General features: G+C 42.7%; 1 protein-coding gene and 1 long non-coding RNA gene across 4 annotated transcripts in view; one reads left to right on the top strand and one right to left on the bottom strand.

Moving 5' to 3' along the window:
* Positions 1 to 1,032: 1,032 nt before the first annotated feature.
* Positions 1,033 to 24,065, bottom strand: ATP6AP2 (ATPase H+ transporting accessory protein 2). 3 transcript variants are annotated; one of them, XM_025468842.3, is made up of 9 exons: positions 23,821 to 24,065; positions 17,552 to 17,682; positions 15,766 to 15,897; positions 9,748 to 9,843; positions 9,424 to 9,561; positions 8,354 to 8,407; positions 6,958 to 7,107; positions 6,041 to 6,160; positions 1,033 to 2,070 (listed from the first exon to the last, which is right to left on the bottom strand). In XM_025468842.3, exons 1-9 carry the CDS (start codon positions 23,858 to 23,860, stop codon positions 1,876 to 1,878), a joined length of 1,056 nt encoding a protein of 351 aa, XP_025324627.1. In that variant the 5' UTR covers positions 23,861 to 24,065; the 3' UTR covers positions 1,033 to 1,875. The 3 variants fall into 3 exon arrangements, with proteins under 3 accessions (XP_025324627.1, XP_025324628.3, XP_048963381.1); XM_049107424.1 differs by lacking the exon at positions 1,033 to 2,070 and adding an exon at positions 5,633 to 5,764 and having other exon boundaries at positions 23,821 to 24,055; XM_025468843.3 differs by lacking the exon at positions 23,821 to 24,065 and having other exon boundaries at positions 17,552 to 17,734.
* The window catches only part of LOC112673288 (uncharacterized), a 38,063-nt gene continuing 14,922 nt past the window's right edge, over positions 2,069 to 25,209 (top strand). Inside the window, exon 1 of the long non-coding RNA XR_003144720.3 lies at positions 2,069 to 2,231. This is a non-coding gene — a long non-coding RNA (uncharacterized LOC112673288). The remainder of the gene's footprint in view (positions 2,232 to 25,209) is intronic.

Raw genomic sequence — 25,209 nt, 5'->3', positions numbered from 1 at the left:
AATAATCTTGGCAGAACATTTATTTTAATTAACTGCTTTCTGCCTAACAGATAGAAGGGTGCTGATGCCATTTACACTATGAGGAGCAGTGCTGTCATGTAATTCTTTTCTCCCCTCGAACTTCATCTCATCAGTTTTAAATTACAAAGGCATTGGTTTACTTCCTATGTAATCACAGTCTTCTCTGGCAATGTTTATATAAGAAATTTGTGAAAGAAACACAGATTTTAACTATTCCTCAGCCTTATAGATTTCTGGCTCCCCAAAGACAGGCCCTGTTGAGTTCTCTGGGGGTTAGCGTTTTGGGAACAGGCAGTTGAAAACACCCTCACCCCGATAACTTTACCAGGGAGGTAGAGGTGGAGAACACTTCAGTGATTTTGGAACTCTCTTCTCAGGGAACGTGATACCAGCTTGGCCATTTATAGTTAGAGGAGACAAAGAAAATCAAACCTTCTTCTGTGGACACTTAACACTGTAATTGTTAAAGGTATCTTCCACTAAGTGGTAGAAAATGCAACTAGCTTGACTCCATCTTTTCAAACCTGCCACCCTCAGTGTTACTTAAAAAGGATGTGATGATCTTCCCAAAGAAGGGGCATGGAAACAGCTCCTGCTGAGCCCAAGTAGAGTTCCCAGGGGCAGGACAGCACAACTGACTGATTTTGCTACATGATCATGAAATTTAAAATTCTATTAAGTCTTTTAAGAAATAAAACTATAACCTTTAAGCCTTTACCTTAGATAGTCCTTTCTATTTTGATCAATTACTCCTCTTTTAAATACTACAGGGAAATTTGGGCTTTTCCTACTTAAAGTCTAGTGTGAATTCACCAGATATTCTGTATAAATTCAATAAGAATGGTAATTAAAATGTCTTGTCTTGAAACTGAATCTCAGGAGGCAGCGAGAATAAACAAATGTTAAAGAGACATGAAACCGTTTGTGTAACAGCCAATTCTGAGTAAATACAACCTGCTTTGTTAGGATTTTATAATATAAAATAAATTTAGTATTGAAATGACACAAATCTGGAATCATTATTAACTTTATTTGTCACTCTTTATAGACATTGGTCCACTTCCACATGAAAAGTAGGGAGCATCTACTTCCACTTAATATTCTAGAGAATGACGTACCACAAACCATTAACAGTAACTTACACAGGGGGAAGAGTTATTAAAATAAAGATTTTATAGTCAAGCCCCATTTTATAGATGTCCCCCAAATACTGGCTTTTGGGTATCTAATGACAGGTATCTATAACTCCAGTTGTTTTTTTCCAGTTTCTTTTTAGATCAACATAGTATTTTTAATATGCACCCTACGATTTAGATCATCAAACGTTCAGAAGAGGTTAAAAGCCAGCTACCCTCTGTGAATCAGATGCAGTTCTCAATCTCCTGTTTAGGGCTACTTGAAGTTTAAAAACGTTCTATCTTGTTTGAGATATTTACATCAAGGGTAAGACATTTACAAATGGTTCATAGTATAGAACAGCCCAAATGTCATTTTCACCTGTCCTGTGTAAGGAAGTTAAGCGCTCCTAAGTTTGTCTAATAAATTCAGTGCATTTTCCCCCAACATAAATAACACAAGCTATTCTAAATGTTTTACATTTATTTCAGTGCACATTTCCAAATGTTAAATGGAATGAAATTAAATGGTTATATCATATTTGAGCATATCATGGAATCTATACCACACAAATCAATTCACATCAATACTATAATTCACTCTAAAAGAACGTTACAGGCACACGGAAAACAAAATTTCTTTTTTATAAATTTAAAGTATACCATCTACTTTACACTAGAAGATTTAACAGAACAGCCAATTTCCAAACCTCTTTTTTAAGTTTGGCGTAAGGAAAGTTCAATCCATTCGAATCTTCTGGTTTGTCATCCTATATATAATGCTGTCATATCCAGGATCCATGTTCCAGATATTGTAAGAGGTGATAATCACAGCCAAGGCCAAGGCGATCATTATCCAAAGTACCATGTTGAAAACCACCGGATACTCAAGGTTATACTTATATGCGAGGTTATAGGGGCTTGATGGGTTCTTCTACGAGAAAGAGAAGAAAGCAAATCAAGAGGGAAGAATTTTAAGATAGGAAATTATCCCCATTTGGTAGCTCTGATTCATTTATCAAACATTTATTCCTAGGCGGCATTAAGACATGCTTCTACTAGGAGGAGCCAGGAAGGGGAGCCTCCCCGGAAAAGGTAAGCACACAGTCAGTGGAAGCATAAACCAGTCCAACTGCCTCAGAAAGTGTGGTGACCTCACTATTGTCGAAAGTATGCATATCATGTAATCCAGCAAGTCCATACCCTAGGGCAACCTTCTGTGTACTGAGACACATGCACAGGGATGTCCACTTAGCGCACGGAGAATGTGGCAGGTCCACACAACGGAAGCCGTGGCAGTGAGGCCTGACCTACAGCCTGTGTGACTCTGAAAACCACAGCAGGGTTCCGTCCACATATAATTCAAATGCAGGCAAACCAAACACTAGTGTTTAAGGATAAATCCATTCCGTGGTTAAGCTGTAAAGAAATCACAGGCATGACTAATGTATCAGGACAGCAGTTACCTGGGGATGGGGACGGTACAGGGACAGGACCGGGAGGTTCAGAGGAACAAGTACTGTGTTCCCTTCCCCACATGCTATATGCTTATGTGTGCTCCACTTAAAATTTTTAATTTTAAAGAGGAAAACAAATAGTTCATTCAGCCACAACTTCATCCTGCCAGGCCCTGGTGGGGGTGGAGTCGATTCCAGGTGTGCGCAGAGGCATTGTTGGGGAAGCTTCGTTCATCCTGGCTGGAGAACAGAACAAGGAGGAAAGCAGCAGGACGAGTGGCTAGAGGCAGGGGAGGTATGGGCAATGTGGCCTTGAGCCTGTGGGCGAGGTTTCAGGCAGGAAGTAAGCAATAGGATCAGGCTTGTCTTAAAAGGACAGAGAAGAGAAAGCAGCCCCAGACCCCAGCACCTGGCATGTTGTGGGCACTTGAACCTTTCCTTAAACTCTTGACACTCTCCCTCAGACTAAAGCAAGATCGTGATCTCAGTGGGAGAGAGGAGCTGGGCATTCCCATGTGTGGGAAGCTCAGAGCAGGAGGCAAACACTAAAGGATTTCACCCTTGGAAACCTCTTTCTTTTTGGGGGTAAACAGGTTCTCTCTTCCTGTGCACAACTCCCTGCACCTTAGGATATTCCCAGGGCTGCACGGCTGGTGCCACAACCTAACTGTAGAACGTTTCCAGTACCCTACAGAGAACCTTAAGCCCAGGGCCTTGTCTCCTGGGGACTGGGGAGATCATCTACACAGAGCTGAGGGGCAGACACCAGACACAGGAGAACGGGGCAGAACAGTGCTCCCAGGGGTGCTGGGTACAAGCCTCCTGGCTCTGAGTGCTTTTGTCTGCTAGATACTGTAGACTTCAGATTATGTGTGTAAGATGTTAATGCACTACCTTGTAGGTAAAGAAAATCCAGTGACTGCCACCTGATTCTGGCCCCTCCCCACATAGACAATAATTTTAGAAACTACTTTCCCAATAAGCTCATTTCCTAATAAACTCCATTTATCCATTATAAATTCCACCTAACACCTCAGAGTAGACAAAGTAATTCACCTCTGCAAAACTGCCTTGCCAAACTCCCAAAACATGGACACCTTCTTCAAACTCTCCAGAGTCACCTCCTATAAAATTAGCAGGCCTGGTGGGGACAGTGGTGAAAGAATCTAGTACTGGAAGGCTCCAGTTACATTCACATCTGCCATTAAAGTATGTTGAGGGGCGCCTGGGTGGTTCAGTAGGTGAAGCGTCTGCCTTTGGCTAGGGTCATGATCTCAGGGTCCTGGGACTGAGCCCTGCATGGGGCTCCCTGCTCAGCAGGGGGAGTCTGCTTCTGCTTTTCCCTCCCCCACTCCTCCTGCTTGTGTTCTAATAAAATCTTTTAAATTTAAAAAGTATCTTATTCTTTTTCTTGACTCCTATTTCTTTAATCAGTTTAAATTGTTTTATAGCCTATATCCATATTCTACAGAAGTTTTTGGTGGTCTAATTGACACGTTAGTAGTTACCTTGCACTCACAGGAAACTGGCTCCCCCTGCCTCATGGTGTTCTGAGTTCACATTTGGGGGCACCCGCTCCACTGTGGCTCGTGTGGAGGGAATGTCCTACCAGAGGTTTTACATTTACTCCTGCTGGGCACCACAGGTCTTACCATCTTGAGACCAGGGTTTGTGTGAATTTCTTGGCCTGGGGCTTCCTAGAACTTGCAGTAAATATAAATTTGAGCCACAAACCCACATGAAGGTGGACTTGTGGTTAAGAATTCCCTAAGAGGGCAGCCCCGGTGGCCCAGAGGTTTAGCACCGCCTGCAGCCCGGGGCGTGATCCTGGAGACCCAGGATCGAGTCCCACGTTGGACTCCCTGCATGGAGCCTGCTTCTCCCTCTGCCTCTCTCTCTCTGTGTGTCGCTCATGAATAAATAAATTAAATCTTAAAAAAAAGAGAGAAAAAAAGAATTCCCTAAGAGACATTCCCATCCCCAACAACATTCCCCAACTACATGGAGGAGCCCAACCTGCCATTTTGTCTTCCTCTGCCAGTGGGCAGATACCGGTTTCTTAGTCTGCCTTGGCTCCCCCAGTTTTATATAGAAGTGTCCATTTCAAACCCTGCCCTTCTGAGGGAGCCAGGGCCTTACTACCACTCTCCTGGTAACCCAACTAGAAATGTTCCCAGGGTAGCCTGCCTACCAGTTTGAGTTCCTCTTCTTTATTTGCTCCTGAAGAATGTATGTCTTGAGAGCTAAACTATACACTCAAAAAGATGTTTATATTTTATCGGTATTCCTAGATGCTCTGTAGTGGGAATATTTTTTGGACTGTCCAGCCTACCATACTTTTTTTTTTTTTAATTTTTATTTATTTATGATAGTCACACAGAGAGAGAGAGAGAGAGGCAGAGACACAGGCAGAGAGAGAAGCAGGCTCCATGCACCGGGAGCCCGACATGGGATTCGATCCCGGGTCTCCAGGATCGCGCCCTGGGCCAAAGGCAGGCGCCAAACCGCTGCGCCACCCAGGGATCCCTACCATACTTTTTTTTAAGATTGTATTTATTTATTCACAAGAGACAGAGAGAAGCAGAGACACAAGTAGAGGGAGGAGAAGCAGGCTTCATGCTGGGAGCCCAGGGTACCACATGGTATGGGATCACACCCCGAGCCAAAGGCAGACGCTCAAGCACTGAACCACCCAGGTGTCCCCATACTGTCTTAAATACAGGGCCTCCTACTCCCTTTAGAATGAAACTATCTCAGATCAGTCACGTCTAGATGATCTTGAATGAGCATTACCTTGGACAGTCTTAAGTCCCACACTGAGATCAATAAATGGGTCCAAAGGGGAGTGTCTCTAGATGCCTGTGTAATTGTTCTAAGCTCTCAAACCAACTATAAATAAGGTTCTTGCCCACATGCTATTCTGGAGTTCCCACAGTGCAGCTCTTGTCTATGCTCACATACACACGTTTTGCTATGGCTGGCACCCTTGCCTAGGACAAGGCTTAAAATCAAAGCATGATGCAGGCTGAAAACTTACAGAAGTAAATCAAATTCTCAGGAGTATACACAGCAGGTCCTGGAAAATGAGAGACTATGCCACACAGACAACATACCTCCAGGAAAAGACTCCACGTGCTGAATCCTCCACTCCCTCACATCAACGTCTGATGTCTGCTTGTAAGAGCAGTATTTGAATTATCTTATTGGCTTTGATAGACTCATCCTTAAATCTTGTATTATCTGATTACAACCCTAAGGAACTGAGCATTGCCTGGCAAAACACACATGCCTCCGTGAATAAGCAATCTAGGTTTTCACTGAAATTGTTTCCCAGATTTACTGTCTGATCGTCCATGCAGCCCACAGGTGATTGAGGATTTAGTGGAGTTTTTTTTTGTTTTGTTTTTATTTTTACAGTTTTGAAGCAGGGTCTAAAAATGTGCTCACCGCTTGTTTTGCCTCAAGAATAGTCCTTGTCTTCCTGACAAGAGATGTGTCAAACGACCGGACAGTCACTAACTCCACCACTGCATTCCCGCCATAAAGGTTGAACATGTCATCTGCAAACTGAAGAGTTACAGACGTTACTATGAATCGCAAACATGCATTTATGAAAATAATGTTAAAGCTCTGTGCACCTATGAGAACATATATCCACCTATTAGCTAACGCATCACACAGTCTTAAAGGTTTGATTATGTCAAAATATTCAGAAAAGTGTTAATCTTCAACATATATTCAAACATTTGAAATAAAATTAAGAAGAAACAAGTTGTTGGCATGTAAACTGGGGGAAGGAAGTGGAAAACTAAAAATCTTCCTAAGGGGTCTCCAGTTAATCACAAACACCTATAAAGTTTAACTCATTGAAAAGCTGCAGGTGAGCAACTCCAAGGGCAGAGAGAAACTAGCACCTATTACACAACTACTCAATGTCTGGTACGGTGCAGAGTGTGCTCCTTCGAAGATTTCATAGGGTTAATGGAGACAGAGTTTCAGGTACCAAAGAAGAAAGTTCTGGCAATGGATTGTGGTGATAGTTGTATAACCATGTAAACGTACTTAATGCTACAGAACTGTACATTTAAAAAGGGTTAAAATGGTAACTTTAACTTACGTATTATTTCACCACAATTAAAAAAGTATTGTGCTGGAGTTATTGATCATTTCCTCTGCTGTCTCTGCCAGCATTAGAGACATCCCAGCACACATCTCTGACCCACTCTACCCTTTGTCACTAAAATTAGAGGTCCTCCAAAGAGGAGACTTCAATCAACAGTACTTCACTAAATAGATTTTTCCACTAAGAGGCTAAAAGTGAAATGGTATTACTCTGACCTCAGATACCCCCATCACTAATTTACCTTTTGCAGAGCATCAACAAGGATTTTGGAAGCGTCTCTGAATTGTTCAGAATCTTCCCCATAATGTTTCCCAATTTCATCCAAACCTGCCAGCTCCAGCGAATATAAATCAGGAGAATGATCCTTGGCCAGATGCTTATGTCGAGACAACTTAGGAGAACAAACAAACAAAAGGAAGTGGGTCATGTCAGACACAGCCACTTCAAATTCTATACTGAACTAAAAACTAGGCTGAACAGAACCATACCAGTGTGCCACAATATACAAATAGTCTAATCTGGTGGCAAACAGAACTAGTTGAAATGGGAGTTTCTGATAAACCCAGCACAAATCTCATTTTTTTTTTTTTTAATTTTTATTTACTTATGAGACAGAGAGAGAGAGAGAGAGGCAGAGCCACAGGCAGAGGGAGAAGCAGGCTCCATGCAGGGAGCCCGACGTGGGACTCGATCCCGGGCTCCAGGATCACACCCCAGGCTGAAGGCAGGTGCTTAACCGCTGAGCCACCCAGGGATCCCCACAAATCTCATTTTTAAGAGCGACTGTAAGACTCTTTGAATATTTAATAAAAGCTCTTTAAAAAAAAGCTTCTTAGTTAAAAAACCTCAGATATAAGGGGCACCTGGCTGGCTTAATTGGTAAAGCATATGACCCTGAATCTCAGGGTCGGGAGTTCAAGCCTCACACTGGGCCTACATAGAACTTAAGAAAACAAAACACGCTCAGATATGGGCCAGGGCATGAAAGAACAGACAGCAGGACCAGTTTGATCCCAGGAGAGCATGAGCCATCAGTGCTCAGAGAGCAGTTACCTCACACACGCCCTCCTAGAGCACTGGCCTGGCTTGCCCCCAGCAATACACCTCTAGACTCTCCCAAATCAATCCACTGAAAACTGGGGAACAACCTCAGAAGACAGCATACCAGTAAGTTTTCTTTTTTAGTCTCAGGAGGGCTTTTTTTTTTTTTAAGAACCACTCTCACACACAAAATATACTACAGGTATATTTATTTCCTTCCTGACTTGGTTGACAGCATTATTAGTCCAAACTGTTATTTCTATTTTAGACCCAAAAATAAAGATACAGGAATTAGGTCTTAATGTCTTTCAAGAAATCAACAGCCAAGTCAGGACTATGGCGAGGGTGGCCCTACTCCCAGGCCTGTGCCCTTGAAGATATATATATACTATCTCTCCTAGAAGCAGAAATGCAAAATAATTTCACTGTAACAAAAGAGTTCAGAATTCCCATCACCACCAATTTCTTAACTTTTGTGATACCATAAATCTAGGGCAGAATCAAATTTCAATTGGTCTCACTATCATTTCAAGATTCTCCGGAAATGTCTTTTGGAACCAAAATAAATGAAACAAATACTAGAGTAGCTGACTTACCAAACTTGAAATATCATGTAGCACTTGCAATTCAGAAAGAAAGAGCAGATCAACCTTCAGAGGGCCAAAAGAAATAAGCATTATTTTAAATATGCATCAGAGATCTGTATTTGCCATTTATCAAGCAAGGCACAGGATATATTATAAATGTTTAGCGTAGTAAATGATTTTAGGCAACAGTTGTTCTCCATTTGGTAGGTTCATCTCAACTGAAAATGCTCATAAAATCATTTCCTAATAAAAAGGTGATGGGTCATTCTCAGTACAGTGACTACCCTCAATAGCTATATATTTGAAAAAAAAAAGCTATATATTTGATAAAGGTATGATAACAGAATTAGTTGAAATGGGAGTTTCAGATAAACCCAGCACAGGTCTGATTTTTAAGAGCAGTTATAAGACTCCTTGAATATTTAAATAAAAGCTCTTTAAAAAAACTTGATATAGCATCCAAACTCTTGAGTGGTTTTCCCTCCAGGGATCAAAATACTCTTGACATACTGCAATGAGGTCCTGCCAGTGGCCCAGTCTGCTCACATTCTTTGAATACATTCCACATCAGAGAAGGAAAGATGGCGGGTCTGGTCATCCATAGTAGGTAAAGAGGAGAGACTGCCACAAAGGTGGCATGCTACATGGTAAAGAGGGTGGTGAAGCTGATAGGGAGTCAAAAGTAAGTCCTTCCCTCTACTGTACTGTTGAGAATGTACTAGAAAGAGGAGACAACACATCAGAGATGGCAGTGAATAATGGCCTCTACATAACCAGACCAACAGAGCTCCACCAATCAAGTAGTTTGTGTGACTCCTGTCCTGTCTGCCTTAACTGGTGGCAACCCCTGCAGCAAGAGATTATAAAACTATTTACTCAAGTCACAAAAAAAGTCTATTTGTTCGCGGGATTTGGGATTCATTTAAAAATTACACTAAAGAAGAAGAATCTATGCCAGCAGGAAACTGGCAAAACTTGTCAATTCCTAAAATTCCAAGTTTGCTCTGAAGTCAGGGGGCATAAGACATGGAAAATTAGTAATGATGTTCATGTATTCATTCAATGGCGGCATTTCTTACTTCACTGTTCCTACTCAGAGAATTGAGGGGAAGTGAGTTGAGAACAGAGTTTTCTTGAAACAGGCGGTTGCGGAGCTGTCGTAATGTTACAGAGAGATCTTCAAAAACCGAGTTTGCCTTCCCCACCATATACACTCTCTGCAAGAAGAATCCAAAATTTTGTTACAGTCTGCACATTAATTCCAATATACAGAGTATGTATAAAATATATATGTATATGCAATCAACAGAGAACATATATACAATTTTTCATAAAAGTAGTTTTAAATTTTCATTAAGGAAAGCTTATCTTTTAAAACACCTTAAATAAAAACTATCACTTACCTCCTCACTGGGAGCCAACTGCAAAACTACAGGAGTTTCTTCAGAAAATAGGGAGTGAATGGAATTTGCGACACTGTCAAGACTAAAAGGAACTGCCTGAAATTTAAGAGTAAGACCAATTATCGTCAGAATACAAGGGGTAAGAGAAACCATTCAGCAACAACAAAAGAGCCTTAAAAGAAAACAAAAAACCCCATCATTTATGGAAATTCAAAAGACCCAAAACATTTCCAAACACAGCCTTTCTGAAGGAACAAAGCAGGCCCTAGTGGGCCTCAAGTCTGTATCTCTCATACACCTAGATGGGAAGTAACTTGCCAACACGAAGGACACAACACTTGTAAAATTATCATTTCCTGGTGGTAGTTCATATATTTTTAAAAGGTTTTTAAAAATGTATTTATTTGAGAGAGAGCGAGCACAAGCAGGAGGAGTAGAGGGAGAAGCAGACTCCCTGCTGAGCAGGGAGCCTGATGCAGGACTCGATCCCCGGATTCTGGGATCATGATCCAAGCTGAAGGCAGCCAGGCGCCTGGTAGTTAGTGTATTTTAAGCAGCAATTCATTTGATTTCAATATTAAGTGTGTTACAATGAATGCACATTCTATAATAAAGTATTAACTTGTATGTAAAAGAAGGTCAGAAGAATTTGAAGAATTAAATTTCATTGGAAGAGAGCTAGACCTCATTTTTCATTTCAGAATTTTAAAAATACTGGATTTAGGGTTTTTCTCTAGATAGACTGAAGACTCAGACAAGGCATATAAAGTATGTCACAAGAATTCTGAAGCCTCTACCCTGAGATCACATGATACCAAATTGAAATAACCAATTGTAGTAAAAATCTACTTTTTTTAAAAAAAATTATTTATTTTTAAAGATTTTACTTATTTATTCACGAGAGACACACACACACAGAGAGGCAGAGACACAGGGAGAAACAGGCTCCATGCAGAGAGCCTGACAGTCCCTGGGTCTCCAGGATCACACCCTAGGCTGAAAGCAGCACTAAACTGCTGAGCCACCTGGGATGCCCAGTGTTTTTGTTTTAATAGAGATTTTTTTTTTTAATTTTTATTTATTTATGATAGAGAGAGAGAGAGAGGCAGAGACACAGGCAGAGGGAGAAGCAGGCTCCATGCACTGGGAGCCTGACGTGGGATTTGATCCTGGGTCTCCAGGATCGCGCCCTGGGCCAAAGGCAGGCGCCAAACCGCTGCACCACCCAGGGATCCCTAATAGAGATTTTTAAAAAAGATTTTATTTATTTATTCATGAGACGGGGGGGGGGGCAGGGGGGGGGAGAGAGAGAGAGAGGCAGAGACATAGGCAGAGGGAGAAGCAGGCTCCATGCAGGGAGCCTGATGTGGGATTTGATCCTGGGACTCCAGGATCATGCCCTGGGCTGAAGGCAGGCACTAAACCGCTGAGCCACTGAGGCATCCCTAAATGGAGATTTTTTTTTTTTTTAAATGAGATTTCTTACAGTGATTTTTTTTTCCCCCAGTGATTCCCTCTACTATTAAATGGTTAGTGTTTGTAAGTAGCAAGTTAATGCTAACATGGTACAGACAGAAATAAATATGATTCATCGCTGATTAATTTTGATGCTGGAATTTCATCTAATTCATGATACTATTAACTTATTTTAAGGGAATGCGAGAGCTGTGACTTTCCAGCCTCACTTCACCTAATGTAATGGCACTTGTTTCAGGAAAGTTGAAGATTAAAGGTAACACATCCTTAGCAATCAAATTAGAGAAGCTGCTGAGTCAGATGAGAGCCAAACTGTGAAGGAGAAGAAAAAAATTATACAGAACACGAAGCTCAAAAAGGAAAAAACTCATCTGCTTAAAATCTCCTATTTTCTTCTACTATATTAGAAGGAGATGTGTGTGTGTCCTGGAGAGAATGAAATTTCTCTATCTATAGGACTTGAAATTCTAATGAAAGGAGCTAATCAAACAGAAGCTTCATTGAGGATTAAGGGTAATTTTTTAAGATTTTGTGGATTTTGCCCTATGAGCCTTGTATTTCATTTACCACCCACTGCCAGGAAAAGTATTAGCAGTCAGGGTCAAGCAACAACATGAGCTCTTTTCACATTTTGTACTCATGTAAAATGAGGCTAGTCTTAAAAATCCTTAGTTTTTGACTGCATGCATATTAACATCTTAATAGCATTTTGGATTTTTATATATTTTAAAGGGATCCTCAACAATCATTTTCACGGAAATTGCATTCTTAATAATCTTATTACTAAGATTAAAATATTTTTAAAATCTGCCTTTTGGAGCCTCAGTGTCCATCGAAAGATGAATGGATAAAGAAGATGTGGTATATGAATATAATGGAATATTACTCAGCCATTAGAAATGACAAATACTCACAATTTGCTTTGACGTGGATGGAACTGGAGGGTATTATGCTGAGTGAAATAAATCAATCAGAGAAGGACAAACATTATATGGTCTCATTCATTTGGGGAATATAAAAATTAATGAAAGGGAATAAAGGGAAAGGAGAGAAAATGAGTGAAAATATCAGTGAGGGTGACAAAACATGAGACACCTAACTCTGGGAAACGAATAAGGGGTAGTGGAAAGGGAGGTGGGCAGGGGGTTGGGGTGACTGGGTGATGGGCACTGAGGGGGGCACCTGGTGGGATGAGCACTGGGTGTTATGCTATATGTTGGCAAATTGAACTCCAATAAAAAAATAAATAAATCTGCCTTTTGATTTTTACTGTTTCCTTTCATTTATTCTGAAATTCTTTCAGTTTCTTTAGCTCATTAATTTCCAATCTTTTAAACTAACACATGCATTTAAGCTATAAATTTTCCTTTCCTTACCACCTTAGCCGCACCTCACTATTTTTAAATATATGGCACCATTCATTGATATTCACTTCCAAATAATTTCAAAACTTCCACTGTGATTTTCTTTTTAACTTTTGAATTATTTAGTAGGAGTCCATCTATTCCAACTAACTTTTCCTGTTGATTAAAAACAATTTTTTTTTCAAGAGATGGGGCACCTAAGATGGCTCAGTTGGTTAAGTGTCCCACTCTTGATTTCGGCTCAGGTCATGATCTCTGATTGGTGAGAACCAGTAGGGCTGTGGGGGAGGGTGTCCCACGCTCAGCTGGGAGTCTCCTTCTCCCCCTCTCCCTCTCCCTTTCCCCCCAGCTCCTATGCTCTCTAAAATAAATAAATCTTTTAAAATTTTATTTATTTGAGTGAGCAAATGAGAGAGCATGAGCAAGGGGAGGGGCGGAGAGAGAGGGGAAAGCAGACTCCCTGCTGATCCCAGACCTTCGGATCAGGACCTGAGCCATGACCTGAGCCAAAAGCAGACACTTAACCGACTGAGCCACCCAGGTGCCCATAAATAAATCTTTGTTTAAAAATTTTTATTTATTTATGATAGTCACACAGAGAGAGAGAGAGAGAGAGAGGCAGAGACATAGGCAGAGGGAGAAACAGGCTCCATGCACTGGGAGCCTGACGTGGGATTCGATCCCGGGTCTCCAGGATCGCGCCCTGGGCCAAAGGCAGGCGCTAAACTGCTGCACCACCCAGGGATCCCACCATAAATAAATCTTTAAAAACAAATAAATTTTTTTTCAAGAGTCATATAGAAAAAGGACTTTTTTTTTTTATTTTTATTTATTTATGATAGTTACAGAGAGAGAGAGAGAGAGAGACAGAGAGGCAGAGACATAGGCAGAGGGAGAAGCAGGCTCCATGCACCGAGAGCCCGATGTGGGATTCGATCCCGGGTCTCCAGGATCGCGCCCTGGGCCAAAGGCAGGCGCTAAACCGCTGCGCCACCCAGGGATCCCTAGAAAAAGGATTATACATACAGTTTAAAGATATGAAGAGTTCTATTAGACTATGAAAAATAAAGTTTGCTCCATTTCTCATTCCCAAGGCCCTCACTTTCAAACCGTTTCCTTTTCCTTTTGCCACCATTTCTAAATATGTTTAGTTACTACATCTTGATTTTTCCATTTTAGAGATCATCTATTTATTGATTATAGAGAATGAGGATTTAGCTTTCTTGCATCACCAACCACACAGCCCTATCCCCCGCCCCATACATGCTGTCACCTTCCCAATAGTCATAATTTTCATTGGATCTATCATTATTATGATGATATAAACTGTATTCTCAGCCTGGCCTTATACTGGACAATCACTGCTTTTGTTTTCTTTTTAAAGATTTTGTTTATTTATTTAGAGGGAGAGAGAGAGAGAAAGCATGAGCGGGGTGAGGAACAGAGGGAGAAGCAGACTCCCCACTGAGCAGGGAGCCTGATGTGGGACTTGATCCCAGAACTCCGGTTCATGACCTGAGCTGAAGGCAGACGCTTAACCGACTGAGCCACCAGGCGCCCCATAGACCATCACTGCTTTTTGGTTCTTGCTTTTAGTGTCTAATGGGAATGAGAAATCTGCTTTCTACTATCATTCCTTATGAAGACAAAGGCTTTTCTCAAATATCTTTTAAGATTTCCAGTGTGCTTTAAACCTGAGGGGTCATCTATTTTGTTTTTATCATTTCCAAATGCATTTTTATTTTCTTATTATTATTTACTGAAGTATAGCTGACATGCGGTATTGTATTAGTTTGCAGGAGTACAACATAGTGATCTGGTATTTATACACATTATGAAATGATCCCCATGGTAAGTCTAGTTACCATCTGTCACCAAAGTTATTGCAATATTATTGAGTGTATTCCCTATGCTGTACTTCCCATTCTCGTGACTTTTTTATAACTGGAGGTTTGTACATCTTTGTCCCCTGCACCTATTACCTCCATCCTCCCCACCCTTCCAAATACATTTTTTTAAGGTATTGTTTTGTTATCATTTTCAGATTTAACTGCATTGTGGTCAGAGAGGGTAGTTTATTTGATATGAATTATTATTTGTTGAGGTTTGCCTTGTGGCCTAGTACATGGCCTTCTGTAATCATGTCATGTGTGCTTGGAAATAATTTATACTAGACCACGGAAAGTCTGAAAAATTCCCCCCCAAAATCATATAGACCAGTCTTACAATGCCATGAAATTAGAAACTGAAAAATTTAAAAATATTTGAAAATAACCCACAGGTTAAACACTTCTAAATAACTCATGGGTTAAAGAAATCAAAGATAAATTACAAAATATTCAGAGGTATCAATGAATGCACCACATACCAAAAATGTCTTCTACCTGCCTCAGTTTCTTTTTATCCCTTCCTTGAACCTCCTCACAATTTTAACATATGTATTTTAAAATCTCCTTGAGATTGGTCTGTTATCTGTAGTTCTAAGGGTATGAATTCAATTTGTTGCACCTGCAGACTCTCTCATGGCATTTTTTTTCTTGCAAGTGCTTTGCGAATTACTCCTCTTCAATTTTTTTTTTTTTTAATCAAAGCAGCCCTGGGCTGTGGAGGCATCCGTATGGGGTGGGTCATGTGAATTTGGGGCACACCACTCTGCACAGCCCAAGCCTGGGATTCTGATTTCTCTTAGGGGACTCTTTCGGTGCCACTGCTCAAGAGTGGTAAGCCAGCTCCTCTGGTGTGTAGCTCTGGGGCAGCTGGGGTTTTACTAGTCCCCCTTTTGAGAACAAGACAGCATTTCACAGCCCCTGGGTTTCTGTAAGAAACATGAAGCTCTGGCTCACCACTGTAGCTTTTGAGCTTTCTATGCCTGTCTGGCAGCTCTGTGTATCCCTTGCTTGAAAATTCAGCTACACACATGTTTTAGTGACTTCTATGTGCTGGCAATGGAAGGAGGGCCTCTCACGATAGCTCATCCAGCCACACTATATGAAAAGCCAGTGAAGGAGTAAGTGAGCCAGCAAAACAGACTCCAGTCTCCTACTTACACAAATAATCAAATAAAATTCAGAAGGGAAAGTGACAAGATAATGCCCAAGAAAATGTGGACAAGAAAAGTGTGCTTCGAACATAATTCATAATGACAGCTCGACAAGATTAAAAATGGGTGAATACTCACGTTCTCCAAAGGGTATGAAATGACACTGCCTGGGGGTAGAGCGAGTTTGTCCACTCCCTTCACCATCACCATAATGGTAGCCCGAGGACGATGGAATAGGTCACCCACTGCAAGTCCTGGCCAAGAAAGGTCCTAGACATTGTAAAACATGAGACAGGGCTTACTTATCCACTCCAGAAACCACCTCCCCAACAACAGATACTAAGCAGAGTCAAAGGGTTCCGGGATAACACTGGCAATGAAAATTCACAGGGGAGGGGGGGCGGGCAGGGGAAGCAAATGTTTAAGGCAGTAGTTGCAATCTCCTAACCAGGGATGGGGATGATTTCGACCTCCTTCATATTCTTAAACTTCTACAGATCTGAAACAACAAAGTCTAGTAGTAAGTCCTCCCAAACCTTTTGTGGAAGAAAGCAGACAAGTAAACAAAATGTAGGTCCTCTTCAAATTCCAGATTACATACTCTTCTCTTCACAGAACCAGGGGCGAATCCCCACTCCCTACCCCATCATTTGCCCTTACTGACAGCATGGCTTTTCTCTTTCATAAGGACACAGCAAAACTGCCATTTAAAGTCTTCTCTTTAGACTAAACTCTTCATAAATAAAATCCCTCTTAAAAGCAGCTCATGTTAAGTTACTAATAATCACTTCTCAGGGTTATTATGACAGCCAAGGGTAGTCAAATTTAAGTCTATAAAGAAGTAGGTACAAATTTCATCCTTAAATGTAAACAGCCAGTCTTGTTCCCATAAGGAACTCGGGACCACCCACAGGCCCAGTAGAGAGGCAGCTCCCTTGCAGGGTTTCAGGCTTCAAGGGAACTCAGGACCTAAGAGGAGAGTCCCTTTGAGTGACAGGTGATGTCTAGAGACCACATCAGAAGCACCAGACTTAGGAAGTGGGAAGAGAGAGCAGACTACATCCCCTCTCTCCATGCCCTTAACTGAGGACCTCTCGTGACAGGACCTACACCCCTTTCACTACATCATGGCAGCAGCCAAATACTCAACAGCTTATGTGGGAAACCAAGGTCCTAGGCATTATATTCCACAGCTACTGACCACACTACATTCTTAAACTCCAGCAAGACGCATGCACATTTTATCATTCATAATAAATTGGAATAGACTGCACGTTTGTGTCTCCCCCAGGTTCATGTTGAAAGCTATCCCCCAGTGTGATAGTATTAGGGGTAGGCCTTAGGGAGGTGATTAGGTCATGAGGATGGAGCCCTCACAGTGAGGTTATTAATGCCTTAATAAAAGGGACTCCAGAGAGTTCTCACCCTCTCCCCACCCTGTGAGGACATGAAAGAAGTCAGCAGTCTGCAAATTGGAAGAGGGTGCTCACTAAGAATCTGACTGGGCTGGCACCCTGATCTTGGACTTCTCGCCCTCAAAACTGTGAGAGAAAAATTTCCATTGTTTATAAACCATCCAGTCTCTGGTACTTTGTAACAGCAACCCAAGCTAAGACCTACATCTACTGTGTACTGACAAAAGAAGTAAAACTGTGAATCCTATTAATAGGACAGATGCATTCTCATATACAAAGAACATCACTACTATGAATAATTACATGATTAATGATTTATGATGATTTGGTTTCATAAGCCAAGTTTGTAGCACATCTCCAAATCTTCCCGACTACAAATAAGTTTTACCTTTTGTAATCTCTACTAAATATACCTATGTTTGCTTCTTGGTTTCTTGGGCTATTGGCAGAAAAATCAACAAAAATACTTTTAGAAGCAGCTCCCAATATTTTTTCAAAAATACACATACTTCTTTAACAGAGAAGCCCATGGACAATGCAGCCACATCTGGGATTCGGTCTCCTGGTATAGGCCAATTTCCATCTCGGAAAACAACAGACCCTGGTGATCTTAATATACTGAACTCGTTCCCCAAAACACCTGGAAGAAAACAGATTAATAAATGAATGATGAACATCATAAATCTCTTACGCCCATGTAGAAAATTATTAAATATAAAACTTGTTTCCAAAAAATAAAAAATAAAACCTGTTTCCCCATTCTCCACTGAATTAGCATACTACATATTATTGAACAAAGTGCTGAATCCCAAACATCAACAAATTCTTTTTCAAAGTATTGCTCTAAGAACCCAAGTCCATACATTGGGTTGTCACAGAGGCACAGTTATGAAACACAATTCTCTCAATGAGCTAGATACCTTCCTGCAGGTGGCCCTTAAACAGCGACATTTGGCACATTCAGCAAGAGTTAGAAATCAGTGGCATGGCTCCAGAATTTCAAAAGCAAACAAGGGGCGCCTGGCTTGCTCAGTCAGAGGAGCATGCAACTCTTGATCTCTAGGTAGTTGGTTCAAGCCCCACGATGGGTGTAGAGATTACTTAAATAAAACTTTAAAAAATAAAAACAAAAAGAAAGCAAAACCCTGGCACAGACTAAAAAGGAAGAAACTTGAAATCTCTAAAGTATTTCTGCCATCCACCTTCTCTTCAAAATGCAAATTAAGACTCCTAGTGTTTCACTCTAAAAATTGAGCAAGTTAGCATATCTTCAGATAGAGCAGATCTCTTTTTACAACCCATAAACAAACCTAGCAAAATGAGGACTGTCAAAGGTGAGTGGAGGGGGGCCCATGTTACTAGTCAGAATATAAACACTGCAGACTTTAGAAGTAGTATAGGAAATAGTATTTCCAATGGGTTTATCAAGAGGCTGAGAACAAGTATTCTGTAATAATATAGCCAACAAGTCTAGGGGTAGGGAGTCTGAGATTAAGAGGCAAAGGATGAGAATAAAAGGACTATGTGATAAACCCTTCAAGGATGAGGTATCTGGCTTCTTCAGCCATTCTGTGTTAACCTAATGATGTCTAGCTTAGACAAGGACAAGTAACTTATGGAAACTTTCAGATTCCTATGAAATATTAGCTCCAAGTCCAAAACAAATCTTGGCCATGCTTACCTAGTATGGGAAAATTAGACTTTAATAAAGCATCACTGTTATTCTCTTGACCTAAGGAAAGTACCACTTACAGGGTATGGGAATAAAGTTAGAAGCAACAATAAATGTTTTGGTGTTGCAGTATTGACAGTAAATAAAAGGCCTCAGGATGGTGCTGATACAACATGAAGAGTTATGAGTTTCAATTCAGCGCAGACCAGAGCAGGATTTCCAAAGTGTTCTAGCCAAAGGCAGGTAGAAAAAAAAATTAGAATGGTATGGCTGTCTCTAACTGATAGACATCTTGGTTCACTACACTAGTGGTTATTGCAAACGCTAAGGAAAATGGGGCAGCAAGAGACCTGTACTTTCTAAGTATCATACACATTTAAAGAACCTTGTTTGGATCTGGAGATAGTCCTGTTTTGCAATAGGGCCCTATTCACTCAATCCCAGCAAAGTAAGCTCTACTGAATTATTTTGCCCCAACACTGTAGGTAGATTCCCCGCTTTGGTGCCTGCATGACAGTCCTTCAGGAGCCTCAGACTATAGAAAAACCTTACAGCTGTGGCCTAGACTGAGAAACTGTTGCCTACTCCAGATTTCTCCTGGATACCTGACAGGAAGTCTCCCCTTCTCTACCAGAATATAACCAGTCAAGGGGGACACTGCCTCAACTTACAAACCCAACGTTTGCCAGCAGTCATCTTCACTGTCCCAACATTCCAGTCCCCTGAAAAGTTCTTCCTTGTACTCAACTGAAATGAGCTTCCCAACTTCTTGCATCTTATCACCCCTGATTCAGTCTTACTAGATAACCTCATTCCTGGATTCAAAAGAGAGCACAGGAATCCTGCCCACTGCCTGCTTCCTCTCCGCACTATAAATTTATCAGCGCCAGCTCCCAGGCTTATCTCCTCTCTTTCCAGATGCTGGCAGGGCTGTCCCTCATCCAGGCTGACATCACCCCCGAATTCAGCCTTCTTAGGAACCTTTATTCACTCACCTATTAGTCATTCAATGTTCATTATGCCACTATCCTGGGAAAATGAGGATCAGGAGTTAGGTGGCTATATGGTTGTAGGCACAAAAAGCTGGCCCTGTAAAAATGTAAGCTCCATGAGGGCTGGGATTCCAGCTTGTCTTGTTCACAGAATATCCCTGGGGCTGAGAACAGTGCCTGACAAATGGGTGCTCAAGAAACAGTTGCTGAGTTCATGAGTGAAGCCATGCCTCATGCTACCCACTTCCCCCTTTCAACCGGCTCTTTCACTTCAGCATAAAAATACACTTTAAGTGCTCCCCTTCTAAAATGACAACCACAAAACCCCACCTCTACCAGCCTCTGCTTCCCTTCCGAGGAAAGGTCCTGGAAGAGCCACCAATCACCATCACTGTTTGCTTCTTTACTTCTTCATCTAACACTACCATCTAACCCACAGCTACTGACCCCACTGGGCCACCGATGCCATTTACCAAATCCAAAAGACAATTTTCAGCCCTTGTTTTATTTAACTTCTCAAAGCACCAATCCTGGGTAACTCTCTCCTTGAAAATTTCCTGCTTTGAGATGCCTGGGTGGCTCAGTGGTTGAGCATCTGCCTTTGGCTCATGTCATGATCCTGGGATCGAGTCCCACATCCGGCTCCTTGTGGGGAGCCTGCTTCTCCCTCTGCCTGTGTCTCTCTTTTTTCTCATGAAAAAAAAAAAAAAAACAAAATCTTAAAAAACAAAACAGAAAATCTCCTGCCTTGGCCCTCATGAAGCTAGGGCCCCTGTTTTGTTTCCACCCCCCTCCCAGTCCCTCTGGTAGTTTCCCCTCAGTTTCTTTCCTTTCCATCCTTTAAAGCAGCGATGTCCAATTTTTAAAAAATTAATTTATTTATTTACTAAAGATTTTATTTATTTATTCATGAGAGACACACAGAAAGAGGCAGAGACACAGGCAGAGGGAGAAGCAGGCTCCATACAGGGAGCCCGATGTGGGACTTGATCCCGGGACTCCAGGATCACACCCTGAGCCAAAGGCAGACGCTAAACTGCTGAGCCACCCAGGTGTCCCCTGTCCAAACTTTTTAGATTTCAATTCTTTTGGTACAAAATTTGACAGCAGCCCCAATATACATATATTTATTTATAAAGTACACACTTGTAGAATAGACTGTACATTCATAATATATTACAAAGCACACAAAACCAGAAACTTTTTAAAAAGGATGAGCTATTTGTGTTGTATTCTTCCCACTGTAATCATGAGAAAACATCAGACAAACCTGAATTGACTGATATTCTACAAAATATCTGGCCATTACTATTAAAAAAAAGGGGGGGGGGGAGCTAAAAAAGCTACAAATGGAAGTTCTAGTACCCTCTTCTGGCATCCTAACAGATCACCGAGCAAACTCTACTTTTGAGATCTGAGGGCTCTGTTCCTGACCCTCACTGCTTTCCTAGTCTATATCCCTCTCCCTGGCCGAGCCTATCAACTCCTCAGGCTGCAAACGCCAAAAACACTGATGGCTCCCAGACTTTTATTGGCAGCCTAGATTTCCCTGGAGCCTTAGACCTACATACCCAACAGCCTGCTAATAAGCATTTCCTTCTAAGTCCCACGGGTCCTTCAAACTCAACAGGTTCCGAACTGAACTTACCATCTTTCCACATGCTCCTTCTGTATTCTCTATCTCGACACCATCTTCCAAGGCAGCTGCTCACACTGGTCATCTTTAAATTCTTCCTCAGCCCCACAGCCAATCAACCATTGAATTCTGTCCATTTTTTTTCCTTATCTCACAAATCCCTTTCCCTCCAGGTCAGGTGCACACTCCCGGACCCTTACCAGGCTTCCTAGAACTGGCTGCCTGATTACCTGTCACACTATTCCCTGGGCCAGCTTTTCTAGCACCTTTTCAAAATACCAGTGGGTTTGTTCACCTATCAGCTTAACCACCTGCACTTACTGCCCAGAGCTTTTGAGACAAAACCTAAAACAGAACACCCAAGGAACCTCACCAACCTTACTTCCTGGGAGCTCTCCAGCTCAATCCTTATTCATTCCAGCCCCACCAAACTATTGGCTCTTTTGCTCCTATCTCTGCTCGTACACAGGCCATTCTGTCTAAACTGCCTTCCCCCACTCCAATCTTTTCCACATATTTGCCAATGAAGCATCACCCCCCACAACAAAATTTCTATCTCCCATTTTGGGCTAGAGAGGGAGTATCCTTTCCCTTTGGGACTCCCACGGTACTATGCTGTGATCGATGAACAGTGGATGGAATCAATAAGAGAAGAACAAAATAGGTCCTACTTTTGACCTCTGGGGCATCACTGGCCACATCAAATCCCTCTTCCACATGACACTGCTTCAAATACCACCTGTTTGCCCTTGGCCTTTCCTGTTCAAGATAAACATCTGAATTTTTTTTTTCAAATACTCCTCTTGACATGGTATTCATAACACTAGTTCCCTTCCTCTAGTCTCTCTCTGGTTAACACCATTTTAAAGGATTTACGTTTTTTCTCAAATAGAGAAGTCTAATCTCTTGGAGATGTTTTCCACTAAATCACATTTAGTCATTGTGGAAAATAGTAATTTAACCTCATGTGACAAGACCAAGCAATGCAGAAACTGACAAGGTCAAATTCTTAGTCTGTATGAACTATACTCTAGCTAGGAAACCATGTTCAAACCGTGTACAGAAGCAATTACTTTGCTTCAGACCAAAAAACCAAAAAAACCCTAAACCTCACTGAACCAAACTAATTATTAGTCACAACATTAAAAGATGGGATTTCAACAGATATTCAGTTAAATCACAGTATCAAAGAGAAGATTTTTTTTAGATTTCAAAAACTACATTTCAAACAAATAAAAACACCCCTCAAAGTAACTTACTAGATAGATCAGGATGACCCTTCCAGAGCCAAAAGCAGAAATGAAAGGAACAAAAGAACCCTAAAACCCTGGGAGTATGAAAATAATTATCAATACATGACCCCGAGCACATCTCCAGGGATGGAGATGATTTCAAGAACGTCAGATTTCAAGAATGCCAGTGGCCTATACCCTCGTGTAGAAATAAACCACCATTCCAAAAGTGGGTGAAGCCTCCCACAGATTTGTAAGCTATAGGTTTTAAACAGACAGAGCCCAAGTTGTTCTCAATCTAGCCTTTTGTTTGCCACTGTCTGAGCCCCCAGTCCAGGTCCCCATCATTCCTACGCAGTAGGCGCATTTCTGTCACTTGTGCCACAACACACACAACGGAAAGACCCATGCCTTGGGGCCAGCTGATTCGGGTTCAATTCCAGCTTTGCTGCTTCCTACCTGCGTGCTGTTGGTAATGGATTTAGGCCTGATCGCCCTGTAAAACGAGGATGATGTCCTCTTCTAAGGACTACTGTATAATTAAACGAATTACATGATACACAGTAAGAGGCCAAATATTAGCGGACTTGGTGAACACTAGGGAACCTAGGTTCCACTCTGAAAGCTATCATTTACTTGACATGTGACCCTAGGAACGTGACTCACATCTTAGTTTCCAAATCCTTAAAATGGAGAACCCTGACAAACTACTGAGAGGTACTCTGAACTTGCCTTTAGAAAGAATCCTACAAAACCAGTTACTCCACCTCCAACTTCTGTATTTGAAACACGTAAGGGAACAGAGGGGACTTCACCAATTACTGATGACAAACGCTGGAAAGGAAGACACCAGAAAAATGCCAAGAAACTGACGCAGCATCTGATGGCAGCTCATAAGTCGGCCTTCCCTTCCTCGCCGAGGGCTGCGGTCACAGTTAATTGAGAAACGCATCCCGGTGCCTCCGGAGCCGGAAGAGACCGGCGGCTGGACCCGGGGCCGCGCCTTCCTGGAAGAGGCGGAGGGTGGAGGCCGGCTCAGGTGCCCCCACGCGGTCTGGCCCCGCCCCGGCGGCCCGCCAGGCCTCGCCGCCACAGGTCGGTCCGACCAGACGGCCGAGAGGGAGGCGGCTGGGGCGAGGCCGCCGCCGGGCACCCGCACTGCGGCACCCGCCCCGCTGCCGCCCACCTGGGGCCGCCCCCCGCCCCCCGGGGCTCACGGCCACCTCCAGCGCGCCCCGGCCCTCACCCGCCGCCAACAAGGACAGGAGCACCACGAGCGCAGCCATGGTCCCGCGGTGGCCGCAACAGTGCAGGGCGGCACGGACGGGGCCGACTGAACGCGAGCGACCACCGCAGCGGTACGGGGTGACGCGCTCCGGCTCGTCCCGACTCCTTGAGACCTCCCCGTCGTCGTCTCCGCTGGGACGGCTGCCGCCTTCTCCGCCAATCGCTAGCTACGTCGCGGCCTGCGGGAGCGACGTAGTCCGAGGAACGTCGGCCTCGTGGGCGGGGCCTAGCGTGATGGATGGAAGGCCCCGCCAATGGTAGACAGCGGTTGGAGAGTCGGGCGGCTCCGCTCCCCCGGCCCGTGACCACCAGTGACGAGACGGAGCGTAGGGCAGGGGGTCGGGGACTTGGGGGATGACGAAGCCTGTGGAAGGATCTTGAGTGCCCACCGGGCGGGGCTGCCTCCCAGGTGCAGACCCCTTGGCCGATCTCCAGTGACGGTGTCGGGGGTGTCTATCTTTCCCGGTGGCTTGGCTCCGCCCAGCTGGGGTGCAGCTGTGGAAGCTGCGGAGCTGGTTTGGATTTCGTTCTAACAATTGCACAGATGCTGAGCACCTGCTGGGTGGAAGCCAGGCGCCTCGGGGAGCCCCTGCCCTCTAAGCAGGAGTGCCAGATAAAATATAAGACGCCTAGTTAAATTTGAATTTCAAATGAATCACGAATACTTTTTAGTAGAACTATGTCGTGAATATTTCATGGGACATGCTTATACTTAAAAAGTATTCATGGTTTATCTGGAATTCACATATGACTGGCCGTCATATATCTTGATTTGTTTAATCTGGCAGCCCTATCTCCTAAGACTCTACTATCCACCAAGAATGTGGGGCCAAGAACGTTAATTACTTCATCCATTCGCTCAGTGTTAGGTGAGGGCTAGACCTACTAATTAGACCAGGATCCTCTCTTCCAACTTTTAAGTCTTTTGGCCTATGATATATTTTTTTCAAATTTAAATTTTAGTTAACGTACAGTGTAACATTAGTTTCTGGAGTAGGATTCAGTGATTGATCACTTGCGTACAATAACCAGTGCTCATCATGTGTATTTTGGAGTAGTGTTGGAGTCTGGAGCCTATGACCAAGAAAGAATTCTTGGGGTCTTCAGTCCAGAAAGGTGGTTTTTTTAAAAGCACAGGAACAGGACCTGTGGGTCCTGGGCAGAAAGAGCTGTTGCCCTGGAACTGTGAAGAGCACCTGATTATGTACTATGGTGTTGGGGAGGTAAAGATAAGGGAAGTTCCAAAAAGGATTTTTTTTTTTTTTTTAACGCTCAAGACTCCTGGGATATTGGAGATCTTGCTATTGTCAGGCTAAAGTAGTTTTTCCCTCTAGCAAGTCATTAACAT

Source organism: Canis lupus, chromosome X (genome assembly GCF_003254725.2).
Source record: "Canis lupus dingo isolate Sandy chromosome X, ASM325472v2, whole genome shotgun sequence".
NCBI lineage: Eukaryota > Metazoa > Chordata > Mammalia > Carnivora > Canidae > Canis > Canis lupus.
This window is presented reverse-complemented; position numbering and strand designations above follow the sequence as displayed.